Consider the following 23,909-nt stretch of genomic DNA (forward strand, 5'->3'; position numbering starts at 1 on the left):
TTAGTGAAGGTTACAAATGATCTTCTTATGGCCTCGGACAGTGGACTCATCTCTGTGCTTGTCCTGTTAGACCTCAGTGCTGCTTTTGATACTGTTGACCATAAAATTTTATTACAGAGATTAGAGCATGCCATAGGTATTAAAGGCACTGCGCTGCGGTGGTTTGAATCATATTTGTCTAATAGATTACAATTTGTTCATGTAAATGGGGAATCTTCTTCACAGACTAAAGTTAATTATGGAGTTCCACAAGGTTCTGTGCTAGGACCAATTTTATTCACTTTATATATGCTTCCCTTAGGCAGTATTATTAGACGGTATTGCTTAAATTTTCATTGTTACGCAGATGATACCCAGCTTTATCTATCCATGAAGCCAGAGGACACACACCAATTAGCTAAACTGCAGGATTGTCTTACAGACATAAAGACATGGATGACCTCTAATTTCCTGCTTTTAAACTCAGATAAAACTGAAGTTATTGTACTTGGCCCCACAAATCTTAGAAACATGGTGTCTAACCAGATCCTTACTCTGGATGGCATTACCCTGACCTCTAGTAATACTGTGAGAAATCTTGGAGTCATTTTTGATCAGGATATGTCATTCAAAGTGCATATTAAACAAATATGTAGGACTGCTTTTTTGCATTTACGCAATCTCTCTAAAATCAGAAAGGTCTTGTCTCAGAGTGATGCTGAAAAACTAATTCATGCATTTATTTCCTCTAGGCTGGACTATTGTAATTCATTATTATCAGGTTGTCCTAAAAGTTCCCTAAAAAGCCTTCAGTTAATTCAAAATGCTGCAGCTAGAGTACTGACGGGGACTAGAAGGAGAGAGCATATCTCACCCATATTGGCCTCTCTTCATTGGCTTCCTGTTAATTCTAGAATAGAATTTAAAATTCTTCTTCTTACTTATAAGGTTTTGAATAATCAGGTCCCATCTTATCTTAGGGACCTCGTAGTACCATATCACCCCAATAGAGCGCTTCGCTCTCAGACTGCAGGCTTACTTGTAGTTCCTAGGGTTTGTAAGAGTAGAATGGGAGGCAGAGCCTTCAGCTTTCAGGCTCCTCTCCTGTGGAACCAGCTCCCAATTCAGATCAGGGAGACAGACACCCTCTCTACTTTTAAGATTAGGCTTAAAACTTTCCTTTTTGCTAAAGCTTATAGTTAGGGCTGGATCAGGTGACCCTGAACCATCCCTTAGTTATGCTGCTATAGACGTAGACTGCTGGGGGGTTCCCATGATGCACTGTTTCTTTCTCTTTTTGCTCTGTATGCACCACTCTGCATTTAATCATTAGTGATCGATCTCTGCTCCCCTCCACAGCATGTCTTTTTCCTGGTTCTCTCCCTCAGCCCCAACCAGTCCCAGCAGAAGACTGCCCCTCCCTGAGCCTGGTTCTGCTGGAGGTTTCTTCCTGTTAAAAGGGAGTTTTTCCTTCCCACTGTAGCCAAGTGCTTGCTCACAGGGGGTCGTTTTGACCGTTGGGGTTTTACATAATTATTGTATGGCCTTGCCTTACAATATAAAGCGCCTTGGGGCAACTGTTTGTTGTGATTTGGCGCTATATAAAAAAAAATTGATTGATTGATTGATATACACACACACACACATATATATATATATATATACACACACACACACACACAACAGTCTGCAATGTACATTATGATGTACGATGAGAAATACAGTACTGATCGCAAGTTTTGAACATGTTTAAATGGCTGTTTCTTTAATTTTGACAAGTTGCAGTCTAACCAACAGCAAGTCTTCTCCATTAAATATAAGGCCGATACACACCCACTTGCCAAATACAGATGCTTCGTATTCTTTTAGAGAAAAATACATTCTTCATTTGTTAGACTGAAGTCATTAACTTTAGAAAATATCTGATTCTGCTGAAATCCAAAAAGTCACCGGATGGCACAGCCAATGGGTGAAGCCCCTTATAATCTATCCAACGTAAACAACTTTGAAGCAGGAAATCTTAATTTTCTTAGTAAACAGACAAGTGGAATTATTTATTGTACTACATGCAGACTTTTGGGAGAATGTTGTTGGAGTGTTAAATGCACACTGAATATGCAAATTCAGTCATACAACTCCAAATCAGAAAAAGCTGAGGCTGTATAGAAAATTTAAAAACAAAGTGCCCACAGTGATTCTTACATTTGTGTGGGCCTTGATTTTTGTTGCAGACACTGCCAAAAATATTTCGTGTTTTATGTGGTCAACTTCATTTCATTGGTTCATTCCTGCATTAAAAGCCTACAACACATTCCCCCCCCAAAATTGAGACAGGCAATTTAAGGCTGTTAATGAGGAAAAAAGATTAATATTGCTATTTCACACAAGTGATGTCAAAAGGTTATTATAACAACAATTTGGTACAAAAGTACCAAATCGTTACCAGAGAAGTCTTTGAGGATCAAATATGGGCAGAAGATCTCCAGTTTGTCAACAAATGCATAAAAAAATGATTTACATGTTTAAAACAAATGTTCCTCAAAGAAAGATGGGAAGGGATTTGCATAATTTTTCATTGATAGTGCACAATATTATTGAATGATTCAATGAATCTTGATAAATTTCAGTGTCTAAAGGATCTCTCAGACAGAACTGCAACAAAAACAGCCATTCATCAACAGCTGATATAATCACATGGGCAAGGGATTACTTTTTCAAGCACTACAATATGGAGTTACATTCACAAATGCCACTTAAAGCTTTACAGTGCAAAAAAGCAGCCTTATGTAAACTTTGTCCAGACACAGCATACATCTTCTCTGGGCTTAAAAGCATCTGGGTTGGACCATGACAGTGGAAACGTGTTTTGTAGTCAGATGAATCTGTATTCCAGATCTCCTTTGAAAGAAATGGACACCGTTGTCCAAAAAAACCCTATGAAATATCTCTGATTCATACTGTGTGCCACTCAAGAGAAGTCAAAATAATGTAGTATCACTGTGCTCTCATTTATCTATTCTTAAATTTTCCTCACTGTCCCAATGTTTTCTGATTTAGGGTCATAATTGATTTAATGACATTTGTCATATTAGCAATAAATTTATCTCAATAACCAATTTGATTTGTAGATATAAATTACTGTCTCAATTTAAAATTGATCCTGTAAAGGCAAACTGTATGCCTTCTGTGCAGACTGTGCTGGAGAAGGATTAGCATATCTCACCTGCGGTGGTGTTGGGGTAGAACCACTACGACCTCCTGACATAATCTCCTCTGTAATGTCTCGACCTCCTTGGTTAGGGTCTCTTATTCGGATCTGTGGGAAAGTTAAATCCATTTAACGTGTGCAAGGGAAAACACAAACAGGACAGTCGATCTTTTTAAATCACCTAAGGAAAAGTTTGAGAGATAAAACTGGGTGCTCTCCAAGAGTAAGGAATGTAAAAAAATACCAAAGTTTGTTGCAAAAAGAGTAGCATATCAAAGATGTAGCTTCCCATAACACAACTGGAACAGTCAAGAGCTATTGTAGCATCCACTTCAGTGTGACTGTCTATTTACCTTTCGTTCAATTAAAGTTACATTTGTCATATTTGGAACACTGAAGCAAACCATATCCAAACACCAACTGATATGTAAATCGAGTACAACTCAACACTTCACCCTTTGCGTCATGAGTAACTGTTTGATTGTGCATGAATCGACCAACTACAAGTGAAACAAATCAACTCTGGCCTCAAGGTTGTTGTGAAAATTGCTCAACTTTAATAAAAGCAAAGAACAAAAAGGCTTGAAAACAGAAGACCAGAATGCTTTCCTGTGTACACAGACAACTATGCCAACAGACAGAAGTGAGGGGGAGGACAAAAAAAAAAAAAAAAAAAAAAAAGTGAAAATCTGATCATTCACTATCAAGGAGTGCTCATACTGTTTTTACAACCAGTCTTTTTTCTCATTATACTCTAAATACACATTCTACCAACTCAGAGCTGTCATAAAAGCAGCGCAAGCTAAAGTCCTATAAAGAATAAATAAATAAACCAACTGGAATACACAGCCGCTGTAACAAGGGTTAAACAGGAAAAGTTAGCAATGGCTTGGTAAAACATTTGCTTTGTTAAAACATTTTCTTTGGAAAAACATTTGCTTTGGAGAAGTCTGAGTCCATCAACATTTCCTGTTCGCTACCAACGTTTACCTGGTAGAATGCATCAGCAACTTTCCTTTCTGCGCATTAGAAACTCTAGAGGGCCTCTCATCCTGGGGCTTGAGTTGCCGATCCAGCAGGCTTCTACTGTTTGGTGGGGGCTAGACTTGAATTCCCCCAAAATACGATGTTAGGTATCTTAATTTGAATGTATCCAGGGCGAGACAGATGGCTACGTGCCTGCAGAATAGTGAGGAGCAGGGCTGGGCCTTACTCTCACTTTTTCTCCTTTACATTCTACACAGAACAGGGAGGGAAAAAAGGATAAAGCGACTGCCCTTGTAAAGCTATGGTATTGGAATGTGAACCCTGGCCACGCCCACAGACAAACAGTTAAAGGGGCCAACGAGTGGAGGAGGGGCAAGGCGAGTGAAAAGGGGAGGGCTCTTAAAGGAGAAACCAGTGCATCAAATGAATGACGGCTTGCTGAGGAAACTCCCCTTTATCTCATTCTCTTTCTCTCGGCTGTTGTCGGTAAGTCTACAAACTAGATTTGACTCAAGTCACTTTTTAGATTGTTGTCCCCTCAGTTCACCCCTTCAAACAAAAGAGGAAGCCAGTAGAGGAGGATGGAGGGAGCGGCAGGAAAAAACTGGCCGGTTAGCCTTCTGGTTCAGAAAAGAGGAGGCGCTCAGTGGCCACGTGGAGCTGAGCTTAGTGCTGACATGTCATTCATACCCCCCCACACTCCCCTCTGGTTGTTCTCTTTGATGCAGTAAGAGGGAGCAAGAGAGCAGAATAGTACAACTGTGGGCAATTTGCAAAGCAACAAAAGTGTCAACAAAGTAAAAGCAAGTCCTTTTAGCTGCTCCCTTGTCCCCCCCGCCACTCGGGGTCACCACAGCAGCTCTAAGGTGGATCTGCATGTTGAATTGGCACAAGTTTTATGCCGGATGCCCTCCCTGATGCAGCTCCACATTATATGGAGAAATGTGGCAGGGGTGGAGTTTGAACTAGGAACCTTCCACACTGAAACCAAGCGCACAAACCACTTGGCCACCACCCCCTACTACAACAGTATTCATCAAGCACTAAAACTAATCACTTTTGGCTTCTACCATTGTTTGCTTAGTGCCGCCACAGTGAAGCCAGCATTGATCCACATGCTGACTTGGCACAAGTTTTACACTGGTTGCCCTTCCTGACGCAACCCCAAATGTAAATGGAAAATGAAACAGGTGGCCTTGAACCAGCAAATTTCTTGTTGAGAGCCAAGTGTGCTAAATGTACACTCCACCATGCTACCTATGTACTGAGAGAAAAAAACATAATACTCTTAAAACTGGTAACATTATCAAATGATATATATCATGATATATATCAAAATATCAATATCATATCATCATCTGGGTTTTTATATTTTTTATTAATTTATATGAAGTTGTAGAGATTTGTTTTCAGTTTGAGTTTAAGGAACATAATTTTCCAAATTTTTTATATTGAGAAGCCCAAATTTACTTTTTGTATTTGAAATGCCATAAACAAATTAAAATGTGTGAAATACCAAGGGACTGAATACTTTTGCAAGCCCATGCATATATATGTAAATGAAGACTAAATACATTTTGTGTTAAAATTATGAATTTGTTCCAATGCTATTTGGCAACTGTCCCATTAAATATCCACAAAATGGGGACAATGTCTCATTGGCTTCTTTCCCATTCTGATCACAGGTATTAAAACTACAGCGTGCCTACTTGCTGCTGTCTGCATCTAGAGATTTTACCTCATTCAATACCAATTAAAATCTCAGGCCTTTAGTCAGGATCTGATATGGGGGAGGGGGGATTGATCCGGAATCGCTCCGACGACCCCGTGAAACGTAACTTTCTGATGATACCAGCAGTTCGTGTGACCGAGGGCGAGAGGACAGAGGAACTTAATAGACAACGACGAATGCTGTGGATTGCTTGCATCAACCGAAAAGACTTTGAGCCTTCGAAGCACTCCAAAGTGTGCTCAGATCATTTAGTTTCAGGTAAGAAGAGATACCATTTATCTTGTATTTGTTATTAATTTTTTTTAATACCAAGACCACCACCCACCCCGGTAACCGGACACAGACCTTTCCTAGACAAAAAAACAAAAAACAAAAAACTGACCATTCATAGACACCAAAACTACAAAATTAAAATTATTAACTGAGCCAATGTGTCAAAGGAAGTGTCACATATTAAAGGAGCTGCACCAGACATAAAAATCAGTATAAATTTAAAAATTCAAATTTATTAATTTATATAGCGCCAATTCACGACGGGGTCACTTCAAGGTGCTTCACATGACACAACCTCAAAAAAGCAAAACAAAATTAATTAAGATTTTAAAAAACACAGTAAAAGAATAAAAACATAAATAAGTAAAAAGAATAAAAGAAGACATGTAATAACATAAAATATTAGTGATAAAACAGAGAAAAAAGATGAGATGAGATATACTTTATTGATCTCTTTACAGCGTCACGTCACATATTCCCAATTATGAATTAAGAATATTTCCCGGCCTCCAAAATTTTCATCTTCATCTGCAAGGCACGCATCTGCTCCAAGATGTCATCCAATTTGCGTCAAGAGTCATCTCAGTCTGAGAATGGATTGCCTTGCCCAGCTCATTAATCATGACGGACAAGTGAGGGGCCGTGGTTTTTGATGCCGCCGTCTTGCCAATTTTCCGGTAGATCAGGGCAGCACATAAGCCAGAAAGTACCAGCCCTGCTACCATAAGACCAAATATGAATAAATCCTAGACATCCTCCACAGAACATGACGCAAAGCATGCCACACGCCACAACCCCCAGGAGTCGAGAACATAGCCCACAGGCTACGTTCCATCTGGGCAGGTAGGATCCCCCGGTCCTGACCTTCTTGTAGAAAAGATGGTGTCAACAGCGTTCAGAGATCAGCTGATCAATTCCATGATTAATCCAATACTAGTCCAATAGATCCAGTATCCAATATATACTCAACAAAAATATAAACGCAACACTTTTGGTTTTGCTCCCATTTTGTATGAGATGAACTCAAAGATCTAAAACTTTTTCCACATACACAATATCACCATTTCCCTCAAATATTGTTCACAAACCAGTCTAAATCTGTGATAGTGAGCACTTCTCCTTTGCTGAGATAATCCATCCCACCTCACAGGTGTGCCATATCAAGATGCTGATTAGACACCATGATTAGTGCACAGGTGTGCCTTAGACTGCCCACAATAAAAGGCCACTCTGAAAGGTGCAGTTTTGTTTTATTGGGGGAGGATACCAGTCAGTATCTGGTGTGACCACCATTTGCCTCATGCAGTGCAAAACATCTCCTTTGCATCATCCGTGAAGAGTGCACCTCTCCAACGTGCCAAACGCCAGCGAATGTGAGCATTTGCCCACTCAAGTCGGTTACGACGACGAACTGGAGTCAGGTCGAGACCCCGATGAGGACGACGAGCATGCAGATGAGCTTCCCTGAGACGGTTTCTGACAGTTTGCGCAGAAATTCTTTGGTTATGCAAACCGATTGTTTCAGCAGCTGTCCGAGTGGCTGGTCTCAGACGATCTTGGAGGTGAACATGCTGGATGCGGAGGTCCTGGGCTGGTGTGGTTACACGTGGTCTGCGGTTGTGAGGCTGGTTGGATGTACTGCCAAATTCTCTGAAACGCCTTTGGAGACGGCTTGTGGTAGAGAAATGAACATTCAATACACGAGCAACAGCTCTGGTTGACATTCCTGCTGTCAGCATGCCAACTGCACGCTCCCTCAAATCTTGCGACATCTGTGACATTGTGCTGTGTGATAAAACTGCACCTTTCAGAGTGGACTTTTATTGTGGGCAGTCTAAGGCACACCTGTGCACTAATTATGGTGTCTAATCAGCATCTTGATATGGCACACCTGTGAGGTGGGATGGATTATCTCAGCCAAGGAGAAGTGCTCACTATCACAAATTTAGACTGGTTTGTGAACATTATTTGAGGGAAATGGTGATATTGTGTATGTGGAAAAAGTTTTAGATCTTTGAGTTCATCTCATACAAAATGGGAGCAAAACCAAAAGTGTTGCGTTTATATTTTTGTTGAGTATAATTTGAGGAATTCACAGTCTGGTGAAGTAGGAACTTGAAGGTTAAAGCAGAGAGCATAAGGGAGAGTGGAGGACATGCAACCGCCCTCATCGGAGTCCCAAGATGCGTCTTCAATTCAGATTTAAAAATCTCCACAGAGTCTGACTGTCGTATGTACACAGGCAGATCGTTCCACAGAGCCGAGGCATGACAGGAAAAGGCTCTGTGAACCGCTGACTTTTTGTTCACCCTAAGGACACACAACAGTCCTGTACCCTGCGCAAGGCCTGAGCCGGTACATAGGGCTGAACCAGGTCAGCCAGATAGGGAGGTGCCGGTCCATAAACAATTTTATAGGCCAGAAACAACACCTTAAAGTCTGATCTCAAAGAGACAGGAAGCCAATGAAGGGATGCCAAAACTGGTGTAATGTGGTCGAACCTTCTGCTTCGAGGATGGAGCTGGAGCTACTATTCTCCATTAGTCAAGTCCTCGTAAGGATCGTTTCCACAGATTCATTTCATCTTACGCTCATATCTCTCCTTACAAATTGGATCTAACGCGTCTCTATACTTTACTTTTGCTTTTGGCATCGTACATCCGTGTTATAAATATCTCGTTACTGCTGTTTTTGTTTGCCTGTCCCATAAAATGGTGGGCACGTTCGAATGACCCGGATGTAAACAAAGGAGTGAAAATGGTCTACAGCTGTTGGCCACACTGCCCAGCCTATGGAAGAGGAAACTGGCTACAACGCTCTCACACTCACATGAGAATAGTTAAAAATTGAGAAGCCTTGCAGGTTTCACATACTTCTCTTCAACTGTTTTTATGACATTACAGCTTGTCTGATACAGTTCCATCAGACACATCAACAAACTACAAATGGAATCCATTCCAGTACTCTCCTTTCTATTCTGCAGTGGGGAATAAAGCTAACAAGCAGCAAAGCAGTACTTAACCGATTAACGTTATGGAGTAGCCAGCCCAATCTCGGGAACGTAATCCCATAGAAAAGCTGTGGGGTGACATCAAAAATGCTGTTTCGGAGGCAAAACCAAGACATACAAAAGAATTGTGGAATGTCGTCCAATCTTCCTGGGCTGGAATAACTGCTCAGAGGTACAAGAAGTTGGTTAACTCCACGCAACATAGACATGAAGCAGTTCTTACTGGTTATACAACAAAATAATAGTTCAGTGATTTACAGGAAAGATGAATCATTTTTCAGTATATACAGTAAATGTTTGAGCTTGTAGAGAAAGGATAACAGTAGGACAGCACACAGGACAACAGTTTCCTTTCAATTCATTGCCACAAGCTGAAAAGACAGAGGACTTTCACAAAAGCAACAAAAAAAAACTACTGATTTAAGTCTGGGATATACATTTGCCTGGGTTGCTGCATGTGGCATGTGAACTCAAAAATACACAGTGAAAGGTGTTTATGTTGCCAAATTCTCTGGTGTGATATTATTTCCTTCAGAAAGTGGAAAAAGGAAAAAAAAGATTTGCAGTCAAAGCAAATGGCAGTTGTCAAAACTCTGGGGAAATAGAAACAAGAAGACGTTCTTTCATTACAAGGCCTTCTCTTAAATTGTATGTCACAATAAGCAAAACTGAAGTGCCCATGTTCCAGAAGAGTAAGTATAAAACACTATTTAAAGTACAGCACACAAGAAAACAGGTATGATAAGCGTGTGGACTGTTTATTCACACATGCACACGATGACATTTTTGTTGCTGAGGATTGTTACTGACCCAAAGCAATCTGCAACATATAACCCTATCACAACGACATACCCAATTCCAACCCTTATTTTAAACACAATTACCTTGAGCAGAGAAACTATGTTTTCACCTATGTCTGTTGGATGATTTTCAGGTGAATTCAACAAAACATGGGGTAAAGACTGATCTGGGGAAGAAGAACCCATTCAATTTTGTTAATGATCCAAATTAAATTGTCGTTTTGCATTATCGTTGCTCAGTCAGGTAGTCCTTCAGGCAGAGTGACTGACCAGTGTCATAGAAACCTCTTCACATTCACGGTTCAAAACAGTTTCATAGCTACAGAACTACATTTTAATGTATTCCAGTTTCAATTCTGTTACATGACATCACAATGCTTCATTCCTGATGAAAAGATAGTGAAAACGCACATTCTCTATGTGTCTACCTTAGTGTGATGTTGCCAAACACAGAGCTTGCTGCTAGCTGACACATGGTGTGTTTCTTCTAACCTATGAATCATTTCTGCAAAAATCCAAAACTGATGTTGATAACACCTGTCACTCAAACATATTCCAGGACTAGGGATGCAAAATGAAAAAGATACATCAAAGACACTATAGCGCATCCAGAAAGTATTCATAGCACTTCACTTTCTCCACATTTTGTTGTTACAGCCTTATTCAAAAATGTATGAAATTCATTTTTTCCTCAAAATTTTACACACAACACCCCATAATGACAATGTGAAAAAGTTTTTTTTAGATTGTTGCAAATTTATTAAAAATAAAAAGAAGAAACCCCATGTACATAAGTATTTACAGCCTTTGCCATGAAGCTCAAAATTGAGTTCAGGTGCATCCTGTTTCCACTGATCATCCTTGAGATGTTTCTACACCTTAATTTGAGTCCACCTGGGGTAAATTCAGTTGATTGGACATGATCTGGAAAGACACACCTGCCTACATATAAGATCCCACAGTTGACAGTGCATGTCAGAGCACAAACCAAACATGAAGTCAAGGGAATTGTCTGTAGACCTCAGAGACACAAATCTGGGGAAAGGCACGGAAATATTTTTGCTGCTTTTAAGGTCCCAATGAGCACAGCGGCCTCCATCATTTGTAAATGGAAGAAGTTCAGATCTACCAGGACTCTTCCCAGAGCTGGCCACCTATCTAAACTGAGCAATTGTGATACAAGGGCATTAGACAGGGAGGTGACCAAGAACCCGATGGTCACTCTGTCAGAGATCCAGCATTCCTCTGTGAAGAGAGGAGAACTTTCCAGAAGGACAACCAGCAATCTACCAATCAGGCCTGTATGGGAGAATGGCCAGATGGAAGGTATTGCTTAGTAAAAAACACATGGCAGCCCACCTGGTGTTTTGGTGGTTTTCCTCACTCTTCTCCTTCTTACACAGTCACTCAGTTTTTTGAGAACTGTCTACTCCATGCAGATTCACCACGGAGTGCCATACTGTTTGTATTTCTTCATACCTCATGTAAATAGACAAGACATATTCAGTGGCAGCTTTACCATCAGACAGCCTCATCCGCAACTACCACAAAAAATTCCAAGCTGTCAATGATGTTAAAAAGGCAACATACTGTATTAAGAATAGGGGTATGTAAACTTTTGATAAGGGTCATTTGGGTAGTTTCTGTTGTCATTATGATTTACAAAGAATAAATACAGTTGTTTAACAATAAATGGCTTCACCCAACCACTAACCATGAGTGAAGAAAAAGGTTTTGTGTTATCATTCATATTCTCTGAAAAATGGAGAAATCTGAAATCCTGCCAGGATATGTAAACTTTCAAGTACAACTGTACATATGTACACGTGATTCTTAGTTTATTTTTATAAATTAGCAAAAATTTCTAAAGAATCTTTTTCATGTTGTCATTTATAGGGTGTGGTGAGTCCAATTTTCAGGGAAAACAATGAATTTACTACAATGTGGAAAAAGGCTGTAACATGACAAAATGTGGAAAAAGTGAATATTTCTGGATGCAATGTGTTTTTCTCCTATTTGCTGGTTGATATGGCTGTTAGCAGGATTACTTGAAAGTTTTCAGCTGACCTCCATGAAACTTGATAATTTCACTGTTACACAGGGACAGAAAGTGCTTTAAAAATAAACAACCCCCCAGCACACACACACACACACACACACACAAAAAAGAAAAAACAAATACATGCCTGCAATCAGAACCCCTCAGTACCAAAACAAAACCTAGTAGTTTGAAACGGTGGAAGAAAGCAAACTGTCATTAATACATGGAAGCACGGTGGCTTAGTGGATAGCACTGATGCCTCACAGCAAGAAGGTAATGGGATCGCGTCCCGCCCTTTCTGTGTAGAGTTTGCATGTTCTCCCCGTGTCTGTGTGGGTTTCCTCCGGGCGCTCTGGTTTCCTCCCACAGTCAAAAACATGCTTATTTAGGGTCTGCTCCTTTCTCTGTCCGTGACCAAGGAAGTGTCTCTACATCTGGAGATGTATATGTGCAATGACAATAAAGGCACTATTATGCTGCATTTACACATAACAATGACAAGTCACGAATGCCACAAAGAATATATTCTTGTGTGCTGATCACGAATGTGATGATTCGGGGCAGAGGCGTCAGGAGTCCTCAGGAACTGTTGTAACCTGTTACCACGTGTTACGATTAATGGCACATATCGCTGGCAAATTAGCAGGAACTATTGCGCACGGTCAATAATTATGTCACGTGCTGTTAAAGTGTATATGTAGAATTAAAGTCTGTATTTACTGCATGTATATGAGTTATTATGACTAGATGTTAAACTAGTACTAGATGTTTAAGTAGGTTACAATGGTCACTTTTCCAATATTTTGGTCCAAAGAGTATGTGTATCCAATATGAAAATAATACCTGGAAGCACTGATGAGTTATCGCAGCAACAAAGGCTTAACTGTGGTTTGGATCACTTTTCTTTTCAGTCACTCAAGTGGGCAGAATTTTCCTGGGGGGGGGGGGGGGGGGGGCGACTACTCGGATCACCTAAATTGCCTCCACTTCCTCCCTGCTCAACATCATTGGTACAGCTTGTTAGCCAATTCAAGTAGTTCTATTCTCTACGAATACGACAACATACACTCAACAAAAATATAAAAGCAACACTTTTGGTTTTGATCCCATTTTGTATGAGATGAACTCAAAGATCTAAAACTTTTTCCACATACACAATATCACCATTTCCCTCAAATATTGTTCACAAACCAGTCTAAATCTGTGATAGTGAGCACTTCTCCTTTGCTGAGATAATCCATCCCACCTCACAGGTGTGCCATATCAAGATGCTGATTAGACACCATGATTAGTGCACAGGTGTGCCTTAGACTGCCCACAATAAAAGGCCACTCTGAAAGGTGCAGTTTTGTTTTATTGGGGGGGATACCAGTCAGTATCTGGTGTGACCACCATTTGCCTCATGCAGTGCAACACATCTCCTTCACATAGAGTTGATCAGGTTGTTAGTTGTGGCCTGTGGAATGTTGGTCCACTCCTCTTCAAAGTTGCTGGATATTGGCAGGAACTGGTACACGCTGTCGTATACGCCGGTCCAGAGCATCCCAAACATGCTCAATGGGTGACATGTCCGGTGAGTATGCCGCCCATGCAAGAACTGGGACATTTTCAGCTTCCAAGAATTGTGTACAGATCCTTGCAACATGGGGCTGTGCATTATCCTGCTGCAACATGAGGTGATGTTCTTGGATGTGGCACAACAGTGGGCCTCAGGATCTCATCACGGTATCTCTGTGCATTCAAAATGCCATCAATAAAATGCACCTGTGTTCTTCGTCCATAACAGACGCCTGCCCATACCATAACCCCACCGCCACCATGGGCCACTCGATCCACAACATTGACATCAGAAAACCGCTCACCCACAGGACGCCACACACGCTGTCTGCCATCTGCCCTGAACAGTGTGAACCGGGATTCATTCGTGAAGAGAACACCTCTCCAACGTGCCAAACGCCAGCGAATGTGAGCATTTGCCCACTCAAGTCGGTTACGACGACGAACTGGAGTCAGGTCGAGACCCCGATGAGGAAGATGAGCATGCAGATGAGCTTCCCTGAGACGGTTTCTGACAGTTTGTGCAGAAATTCTTTGGTTATGCAAACCGATTGTTTCAGCAGCTGTCCGAGTGGCTGGTCTCAGACGATCTTGGAGGTGAGCATGCTGGATGTGGAGGTCCTGGGCTGGTGTGGTTACACGTGGTCTGCGGTTGTGAGGCTGGTTGGATGTACTGCCAAATTCTCTGAAACGCCTTTGGAGATGGCTTATGGTAGAGAGATGAACATTCAATACACGAGCAACAGCTCTGGTTGACATTCCTGCTGTCAGCATGCCAATTGCACGCTCCCTCAAATCTTGCGACATCTGTGGCATTGTGCTGTGTGATAAAACTGCACCTTTCAGAGTGGCCTTTTATTGTGGGCAGTGTAAGGCACACCTGTGCACTAATCATGGTGTCTAATCAGCATCTTGATATGGCACACCTGTGAGGTGGGATGGATTATCTCAGCAAAGGAGAAGTGCTCACTATCACAGATTTAGACTGGTTTGTGAACAATATTTGAGGGAAATGGTGATATTGTGTATGTGGAAAAAGCTTTAGATCTTTGAGTTCATCTCATACAAAATGGGAGCAAAATCAAAAGTGTTGCGTTTATATTTTTGTTGAGTATACAAGTACTTCTGTTAGTGCATTCATATGTTTATGTTATACCGCAGACAGTAAACTGGATGCTCCATTGTGCAGATGACAGAAAACATCACCATTACTGGCAGTGACAGTAGCAGCTCCTACATAGTACAACCCCAATTCCAATGAAGTTGGGACGTTGTGTAAAATGTAAATAAAAACAGAATACAATGATTTGCGATTCCTCTTCAACCTATATTCAACTGAACACACCACAAAGACAAGATATTTAATGTTCAAACTGATAAGCTTTATTGTTTTTGTGCAAATATTTGCTCATTTTGAAATGGATGCCTGCAACACATTTCAAAAAAGCTGGGACAGTGGTAGGAGATCTTGGAGATCAAGGTCAGGGGGAGCGTTCCCCCTGTCATTCAACCACGACTTCTCACACTTTAGACGGTGATGCTCCTCGGGCATCTGAGTCTGGCCTGTTTGTTGTTACATGGGCCATTACACGGGCCATTCAGTTGGCCATGTCACGGCTTGGTATGGATGTTCCTCCCATGGAGACTGCCTCTTCTAGTGCCTTTTTAAGGGACACTCGGAAGCCAGCTTTCAATATCTCACACTCCTTACTATAAATTGAAGAGCTGCAGAGGTGCTGGCCTGACCCAAAATCCTTCAACCATATGCCAGAGGCGCTGTGCACAATGTTTGATGCACCGCAGTATGGCCTAGACCACATGCCTCCAGTGGATAGAGTTGTTAGTAGCCTGACTGTAGCACCTGCTGATGCTGCCTGCTCGCGACCTCAATGTACAGTCACTGATGACCTCCTTACCAAGAGCTACGACACCACAGCTCGAATTGGTCGTCTGGGGAACTCTCTGTCTCACCTTGCCCTTGCACTCTCCCAGTCTCTCCAGGATAATGGAGCTCACACTGACACACAGAGCCTGAGTGATGCTTCACTCCGGGCTTTCGCCTACATGTCACGGGAGATTGGCAGACTGATGTCCACTCTGACCATAGCCCGGCGCCAGGTGTGGCTGGCTCAGTCCCCTCTGTCTGAGATTTGCAAGGGTTCACTACGCATTCTGTTATCCCAGGTCAGGTTTTTGGCCCTGCGGCCCAGCAGGCCTTGGAGCGTGCTGTTCAGGCTAACAGGTCTCGGCAGCAATTTGAAGAATTCAAGCGCACTCCCAGGTGCCAACCTAAGCGCACAGGTGGCTTCCTTCCAGCTAACGGATGTGCTCCCTGGAATCGGGGTGTACCGCATCAGCCCTCTTAGCAGTCTACCTTTCGGCCACCCGTGGGTAAGCCACCCACGGGTGGATCATCCAAAAATGGCCGCCGTGACGGACAGGACCGTCGTGCTCGCCCCTCAAAATCATTGCAGGCTGCAGTAGACAAGTCTGACGCCCAATAGAGGGCCACCGGTCATTTCTCACAGACACAGCTTGACCGATGGTAGGAATTGGCCTCAGATCAATGGGAGATTTCCACGATGGTCAGGGGCTACAATAATCAGTTCAATCGTCACCCACCCCCCAAATTCAATGGTGTAAAGGTCACAGTTGTTACAGACCCAGAGAGGTCTCTTGTTCTCAGGCAGGAGATTCTTGAGCTCCCGAAGAAAGGAGCTATGAGCCAGTCCACAGTTCAGATCACCTAAGGGGGTTCTATTCAACTTATACTATAGTTCCAAAAAAGGATAGTGGCTTTTGCCCCATCCTCGACCTCAGGAAGTTGAATCATTATGTGAAAGTGCTGCGTTTTCAGATGCTCCGCACAACAGAAGTTCTCCACACAATTTTGCTGGGGGGCTGGTTTACCAGTGTGGACCTGAAGGATGCCTAATTTCACATCCCAGTGTCAGTTCACCACAGGCAATTCCTCCGGTTTGCCTTCGAAGGACAGGTGTACCAGTTCACAGTCCTCCCCTTTGGGCTCTAACTGGCTCCATATACGTTCACCAGCTGTGTGGCAGCAGCACTCTCTCCCTTGCAGGCTCATGGGATACGGATTCCTCCGTATCTGGATGACTGGCTTGTATGCGCACAGAGCCAACAGCAATCACTCAACGATACTCGCACCCTTCTGGAACACATGTCACAACTAGGGCTCACTGTGAACTTCGCAAAGAGCTCCTTGACCCCATGCCAACAGGTGGTATATATTGGCATGGCGCTCGATTCACTGGCAATGACTGCTCGTCCATCCCCACAAAGGGTGGACGACATTCTCACTCTGGTCTGTCATGTTTGCAGGAATGCCAGACTGACCTACGTCTGCTCCTCCGGCTCATGGGGAAACTGACGGCAGTGTCAGCAGTCGTGCCTCTGGGACTCCTGTCCTTGCGCCCCTAACAAATTTGGCTCAACAGCCTGGGCCTCAACCCCACACTGCATCAACATAGAACGGTGCATCTTCCAGCTCAGTCTGTCTGATATCTTCGCCCCTGGGGGAAAAGGGAGTTCCTAACACGTGGTGTTCCTCTGGCCTCTCTACACTCGCACTGGGAGGTCATAACAGATGCATCACTTTCCGGCTGGGGTGCAGTGTGGAACCACAGAATGATCAGGGGTGTCTGGAGCCCTCAGGAGAGACTCCAGCACAACAATGTGCTAGAGCTGCATGCTGTCCGCCTAGCTCTGAGCCACTTCTCTCCTACCCTAGAGGGGAAACGTGTTTGTTTGGTCGGACAACACATCAATAGTATACTATATAACCCATCAAGGAGGTAACAGGTCTGTTCATTCCCTGAGGGAAGCTTAGGAACTTCTTCAGTGGGCTTTGCCTCACATGCTGAGTCTCAGGGCTGTGCATCTGCTAGGCGTGCAGAACTACGCTGCAGATTTTCTCTCACGTCAGAAACCGTCACCGGGCAACCCGGATGTGGTTCAGCTGATCTGGGACAGGTTTGGCAAGGTGGAAGTCGATCTGTTTGCCTTGAATGCCACAACCCACTGTCGCCTGTGGTTCTCTCTCTCAGAACCACAGAGCCCACTGAGCCAAGATGCACTGGCTCACCCTTGGCCGGCCTGTCTACTATATGTGTTTCCTCCTCTTCCGCTGATACGACATAGAATATGCATGACCGATCACACAGTGTTACTAGTAGCCCCGTACAGGCTGGGCAGGACATTGTTCCCCATGATTCTTATGCTCCTCGGTGGAGAGCCATGGCCTATCCCATGGAGGAGGGATCTGTATTAAGAATAGGGGTATGTAAACTTTTGATAAGGGTCATTTGGGTAGTTTCTGTTGTCATTATGATTTACAAAGAATAAATACAGTTGTTTAACAATAAATGGCTTCACCCAACCACTAACCATGAGTGAAGAAAAAGGTTTTGTGTTATCATTCATATTCTCTGAAAAATGGAGAAATCTGAAATCCTGCCAGGATATGTAAACTTTCAAGCACAACTGTACATATGTACATGTGATTCTTAGTTTATTTTAATAAATTTGCAAAAATTTCTAAAGAACCTTTTTCATGTTGTCATTTATAGGGTGTGGTGAGTCCAATTTTCAGGGAAAACAATGAATTTACTACAATGTGGAAAAAGGCTGTAACATGACAAAATGTGGAAAAAGTGAATACTTTCTGGATGCAATGTGTTTTTCTCCTATTTGCTGGTTGATATGGCTGTTAGCAGGATTACTTGAAAGTTTTCAGCTGACCTCCATGAAACTTGATAATTTCACTGTTACACAGGGACAGAAATTGCTTTAAAAATAAACAACCCCCCAGCACACACACACACACACACACACACACACACAAAAAAGAAAAAACAAATACATGCCTGCAATCAGAACCCCTCAGTCCCAAAACAAAACCTAGTAGTTTCAAACAGTGGAAGAAAGCAAACTGTCATTAATACATGGAAGCACGGTGGCTTAGTGGATAGCACTGATGCCTCACAGCAAGAAGGTAATGGGATCGCTTCGCGCCCTTTCTGTGTGGAGTTTGCATGTTCTCCCCGTGTCTGTGTGGGTTTCCTCCGGGCGCTCTGGTTTCCTCCCACAATCAAAAACATGCTTATTTAGGGTCTGCTCCTTTCTCTGTCCCTGACCAAGGCAGTGTCTCTACATCTGGAGATGTATATGTGCAATGACAATAAAGGCACTATTATGCTGCATTTACACATAACGATGACAAGTCACGAATGTCACGAAGAATATATTCTTGTGCGCTGATCACGAATGTGATGATTCGGGACAGAGGCGTCAGGAGTCCTCAGGAACTGTTGTAACCTGTTACCACGTATTACGATTAATGGCACAAATCGCTGGCAAATTAGCAGGAACTATTGCACATGGTCAATAATTATGTCATGCGCTGTTGCACACTATAGCAGGTAACAGCGCATTGTTACATTCTGCCATGTTGTGAATTAGGTGAATTGTCCCCACCCATATTCATGCTACCGTCAGCTGCGGAGTTGCGCAGAAAGGAAGGGGAGGAGCTGGAGAGAGCCAGATGTCTGGCTGCACACGACTCTCCTCTGGCTCAGACTCATTTTCCCGAACATCAGGCACAACAGCAGGTGGAACACCTGCAGGAGTGTGCTGATGAGCTTTGGAACGAGACTTTGCTGACTTGGTGTCACTGTTCCTCCTTTGGCATATTGCAGCAAAGACATTGAATGTGGTGCAGCAGGGTTTAATTGTGCGCACATAAGAGAAGTGATTTGTAGTGGCGCGCAGTGAAATGTGACGCTGTGTTACAATTCATGACAAAACTTGACAGTTTCCGTGTCAATTCGTAACAACGTGTGACAGTATGGGCTCCAAGAACCACCACAGGAACTGCTACAAATACTGTCACGCTCCATTAAGGATCACCACTAATCAAGATGTATCAACACGCTCAGGTGCCAACTCCATGACACGAGGCGAAATGAGGGTGGTGCGTGACAATTGTGAGAGATTTTTTTGACAGCCAAAAACATGCTCCACGAATATCACACGCACTGTTAGGAAACCTATTCAGATGCATTAAGTCATGTTAAGCATGTCAGGAATGTGCCATGAATGACAGAAAAAATGACATTCGTAGCACATCCTGCCTATGTGTAATCACAGCATGACATAAATATATTAAAGTATATATGTAGAATTAAAGTCTGTATTTACTGCATGTATATGAGTTATTATGACTAGATGTTAAACTAGTACTAGATGTTTAAGTAGGTTACAATGGTCACTTTTCCAATATTTTGGTCCAAAGAGTATGTGTATCCAATATGAAAATAATACCTGGAAGCACTGATGAGTTATCGCAGCAACAAAAGTTTAACTGTGGTTTGGATCACTTTTCTTTTCAGTCACTGAAGTGGGCAGAATTTTCCTGGGGGGGGGGGGGGGGGGGGGGGGACTACTTGGATCACCTAAATTGCCTCCACTTCCTCCCTGCTCAACATCATTGGTACAGCTTGTTAGCCAATTCAAGTAGTTCTATTCTCTACGAATACAACATACAAGTACTTCTGTTAGTGCATTCATATGTTTATGTTATACCGCAGACAGTAAACTGGATGCTCCATTGTGCAGATGACAGAAAACGTCACCATTACTGGCTGTGACAGTAGCAGCTACTACATAGTACAACCCCAATTCCAGTGAAATTGGGGCGTTGTGTAAAATGTAAATAAAAACAGAATACAATGATTTGCGATTCCTCTTCAACCTATATTCAATTGAACACACTACAAAGACAAGATATTTAATGTTCAAACTGATAAGCTTTATTGTTTTTGTGCAAATATTTGCTCATTTTGAAATGGATGCCTGCAACACATTTCAAAAAAGCTGGGATAGTGGTAGGAGATCTTGGAGATCAAGGTCAGAGGGAGCGTTCCCCCTGTCATTCAACCACGACTTCCCACACTTTAGACGGTGATGCTCCTCGGGCATCTGAGTCTGGCCTGTTCGTTGTTACACAGGCCATTCAGTTGGCCATGTCATGGCTTGGTATGGATGTTCCTCCCATGGAGACTGCCTCTTCTAGTGCCTTTTTAAGGGACACTCGGAAGCCAGCTTTCAATGTCCCACCCTCCTTACTATAAATTGAAGAGCTGCAGAGGTGCTGGCCTGACCCAAAATCCTTCAACCATATGCCAGAGGCGCTGTGCACAATGTTTGATGCACCGCAGTATGGCCTAGACCACATGCCTCCAGTGGATAGAGTTGTTAGTAGCCTGACTGTAGCACCTGCTGATGCTGCCTAGTCAGAGGCCCGCTGCTCACGACCTGAATTGGTCGTCTGGGGAACTCTCTGTCTCACCTTGCCCTTGCACTCTCCCAGTCTCTCCAGGATAATGGAGCTCACACTGACACACAGAGCCTGAGTGATGCTTCACTCGGGGCTTTCGCCTACATGTCACGGGAGATTGGCAGACTGATGTCCACTCTGACCATAGCCCGGCGCCAGGTGTGGCTGGCTCAGTCCCCTCTGTCTGAGATTTGCAAGGGATCACTACGCACTCTGTTATCCCGGGTCAGGTTTTTGGCCCTGCGGCCCAGCAGACCTTGGAGCGTGCTGTTCAGGCTAACAGGTCTCGGCAGCAATTTGAAGAATTCAAGCACACTCCCAGGCGCCAACCTAAGCGCACAGGTGACTTCCTTCCAGCTAACGGATGTGCTCCCTGGAATCGGGGTGTACCGCATCAGCCCTCTTAGCAGTCTACCTTTCGGCCACCCGTGGGTAAGCCACCCACTGGTGGATCATCCAGAAATTGCCGCCGTGACGGACAGGACCGTCGTGCTCGCCCCTCAAAATCATTGCAGGATGCAGTAGTCAAGTCTGACACCCAATAGAGGGCCACCGGTCATTTCTCACAGACACAGCTTGACTGGTGGTAGGAATTGGCCTCAGATCAATGGGTGATTTCCACAATGGTCAGCGGCTACAAGAGGGCTGTACGCTTAGCTTTTTTACTAGGAGCACAGGTGCTCCTAAATGAAAAAATTTAGGAGCAGATAAAAATTTAGGAGCACTGTGAAATTTCTTGATACAATTTTATTATTAACGCAAAGACACATACTGTACAGAGAGTACCTTTTCCACACACACATTTTATATGATTCTAATGTACTTATTTCATTGTTTTTTTTACTTCCTTTTCTATCATTATTTACATCATTGCTTTTGTCCATTTCATTACTTTTTGCTGTGTATTTCTTGTATTATTTTAAACCCTCACACACACATAACATCCCCGTCCCACTTTTTATACTTTTATTCTGACTCCAGTTCATTTAGTGTGATGAAGTCATTTATTTCTCCTCATCACTTAAGATTGAACAAATATACCTTTGGAAAATAGCAGCTGTTAAAGTTCAGAGTTCTCACCTGCTTTTTGTGATCTGTGCCTCTGAACATCACTGCAGCAGGGTTTTATTTTTTATCCAGTGTTTGCGTAATTTTTCCTCAGTTCATTCATATATTCTCATTTTTTAAGGATATTTGACCGTTTATTTCATCTCATGATCTCATAAATTCAGTATACGACACGCACATGGTGTGAACAGGATGGTGCCGCCAGAAAAATACCGGTAGAGAAAGAGCAGAGAAAAGAAAAGTAGTTTTTTTTTTTGTTGTTTTGTTTTTTTATGTTCACTCGGGTTAAAATCCTCTCTCTGCTCCGCGCTCGCTGTGTCACGTGCACTGATGGTTCTCAGCAGAATGTAATGTCTCGTGCCTCCGTTCGCAGTCTGCAGCGAGTTGACTCCGCGCGCACGCACGCACGCACACACAGCTCCTCCGGTAAACTGCGCATTTTAGACGGCTGTGAACAAGACGGCCACCATTTTAATCAGCTGTCTTATCCAAGTTTGAACGTTCAAATGACGGCAGGACGGCTTGATAGGCCGCGAAAGGTGAACCGCATTAGCGAGGGACCACTGTATTTATTTTAGGAGCAAAATGCGAATGAAAGGGTTGAAATACATTCTCGCACACGTGCGCCCGTTTTATTTTTTTTCCTTGCACAATCAAATTTTAGGCGCAATATGTGAGCAAAATCAGTTCAATCGTCAACCCCCCCTCCCAAGTTCAATGGTGTAAAGGTCACAGTTGTTACAGACCCAGAGAGGTCTCTTGTTCTCAGGCAGGAGATTCTTGAGCTCCCGAAGAAAGGAGCTATGAGCCAGTCCACAGTTCAGATCACCTAAGGGGGTTCTATTCAACTTATACTATAGTTCCAAAAAAGGATAGTGGCTTTTGCCCCATCCTCGACCTCAGGAAGTTGAATCATTATGTGAAAGTGCTGCGTTTTCAGATGCTCCGCACAACAGAAGTTCTCCACACAATTTTGCTGGGGGGCTGGTTTACCAGTGTGGACCTGAAGGATGCCTAATTTCACATCCCAGTGTCAGTTCACCACAGGCAATTCCTCCGGTTTGCCTTCGAAGGACAGGTGTACCAGTTCACAGTCCTCCCCTTTGGGCTCTAACTGGCTCCATATACGTTCACCAGGTGTGTGGCAGCAGCACTCTCTCCCTTGCAGGCTCGTGGGATAAGGATTCCTCCATATCTGGATGACTGGCTTGTATGCACACAGAGCCAACAGCAATCACTCAACGATACTCGCACCCTTCTGGAACACGTCACAACTAGGGCTCACTGTGAACTTCGCAAAGAGCTCCTTGACCCCATGCCAACAGGTGGTATATATTGGCATGGCGCTCGATTCACTGGCAATGACTGCTCGTCCATCCCCACAAAGGGTAGACGACATTCTCACTCTGGTCTGTCATGTTCGCAGGAATGCCAGACTGACCTACATCTGCTCCTCCGGCTCATGGGGAAACTGACGGCAGTGTCAGCAGTCGTGCCTCTGGGACTCCTGTCCTTGCGCCCCTAACAAATTTGGCTCAACAGCCTGGGCCTCAACCCCACACTGCATCAACATAGAACTGTGCATCTTCCAGCTCAGTCTGTCTGACATCTTCGCCCCTGGGGGAAAAGGGAGTTCCTAACACGTGGTGTTCCTCTGGCCTCTCTACCCTCGCACTGGGAGGTTGTAACAGATGCATCACTTTCTGGCTGGGGTGCAGTGTGGAACCACAGAATGATCAGGGGTGTCTGGAGCCCTCAGGAGAGACTCCAGGACAACAATGTGCTAGAGCTGCATGCTGTCCGCCTAGCTCTGAGCCACTTCTCTCCTACCCTAGAGGGGAAACGTGTTTGTTTGGTCGGACAACACATCAACAGTATACTATATAACCCATCA

The 23,909-nt window shown here is 43.4% G+C and overlaps 1 protein-coding gene across 7 annotated transcripts in view; it reads right to left on the reverse strand.

Moving 5' to 3' along the window:
* The window catches only part of LOC117508145 (eukaryotic translation initiation factor 4 gamma 1-like), a 210,168-nt gene that overhangs the window by 69,334 nt on the left and 116,925 nt on the right, over positions 1-23,909 (reverse strand). For 6 of the 7 annotated variants that reach the window (XM_034167809.1, XM_034167811.1, XM_034167810.1 and 3 more), the window contains one exon: positions 3,203-3,295. In XM_034167809.1, the coding sequence (XP_034023700.1) occupies positions 3,203-3,295 (93 nt within the window). Of the gene's footprint in view, positions 1-3,202; positions 3,296-4,177; positions 4,450-23,909 lie in introns of those variants that run through there. The other variant, XM_034167813.1, reaches the window with a different exon arrangement.

Source organism: Thalassophryne amazonica, chromosome 4 (genome assembly GCF_902500255.1).
Source record: "Thalassophryne amazonica chromosome 4, fThaAma1.1, whole genome shotgun sequence".
Classification (NCBI taxonomy): domain Eukaryota; kingdom Metazoa; phylum Chordata; class Actinopteri; order Batrachoidiformes; family Batrachoididae; genus Thalassophryne; species Thalassophryne amazonica.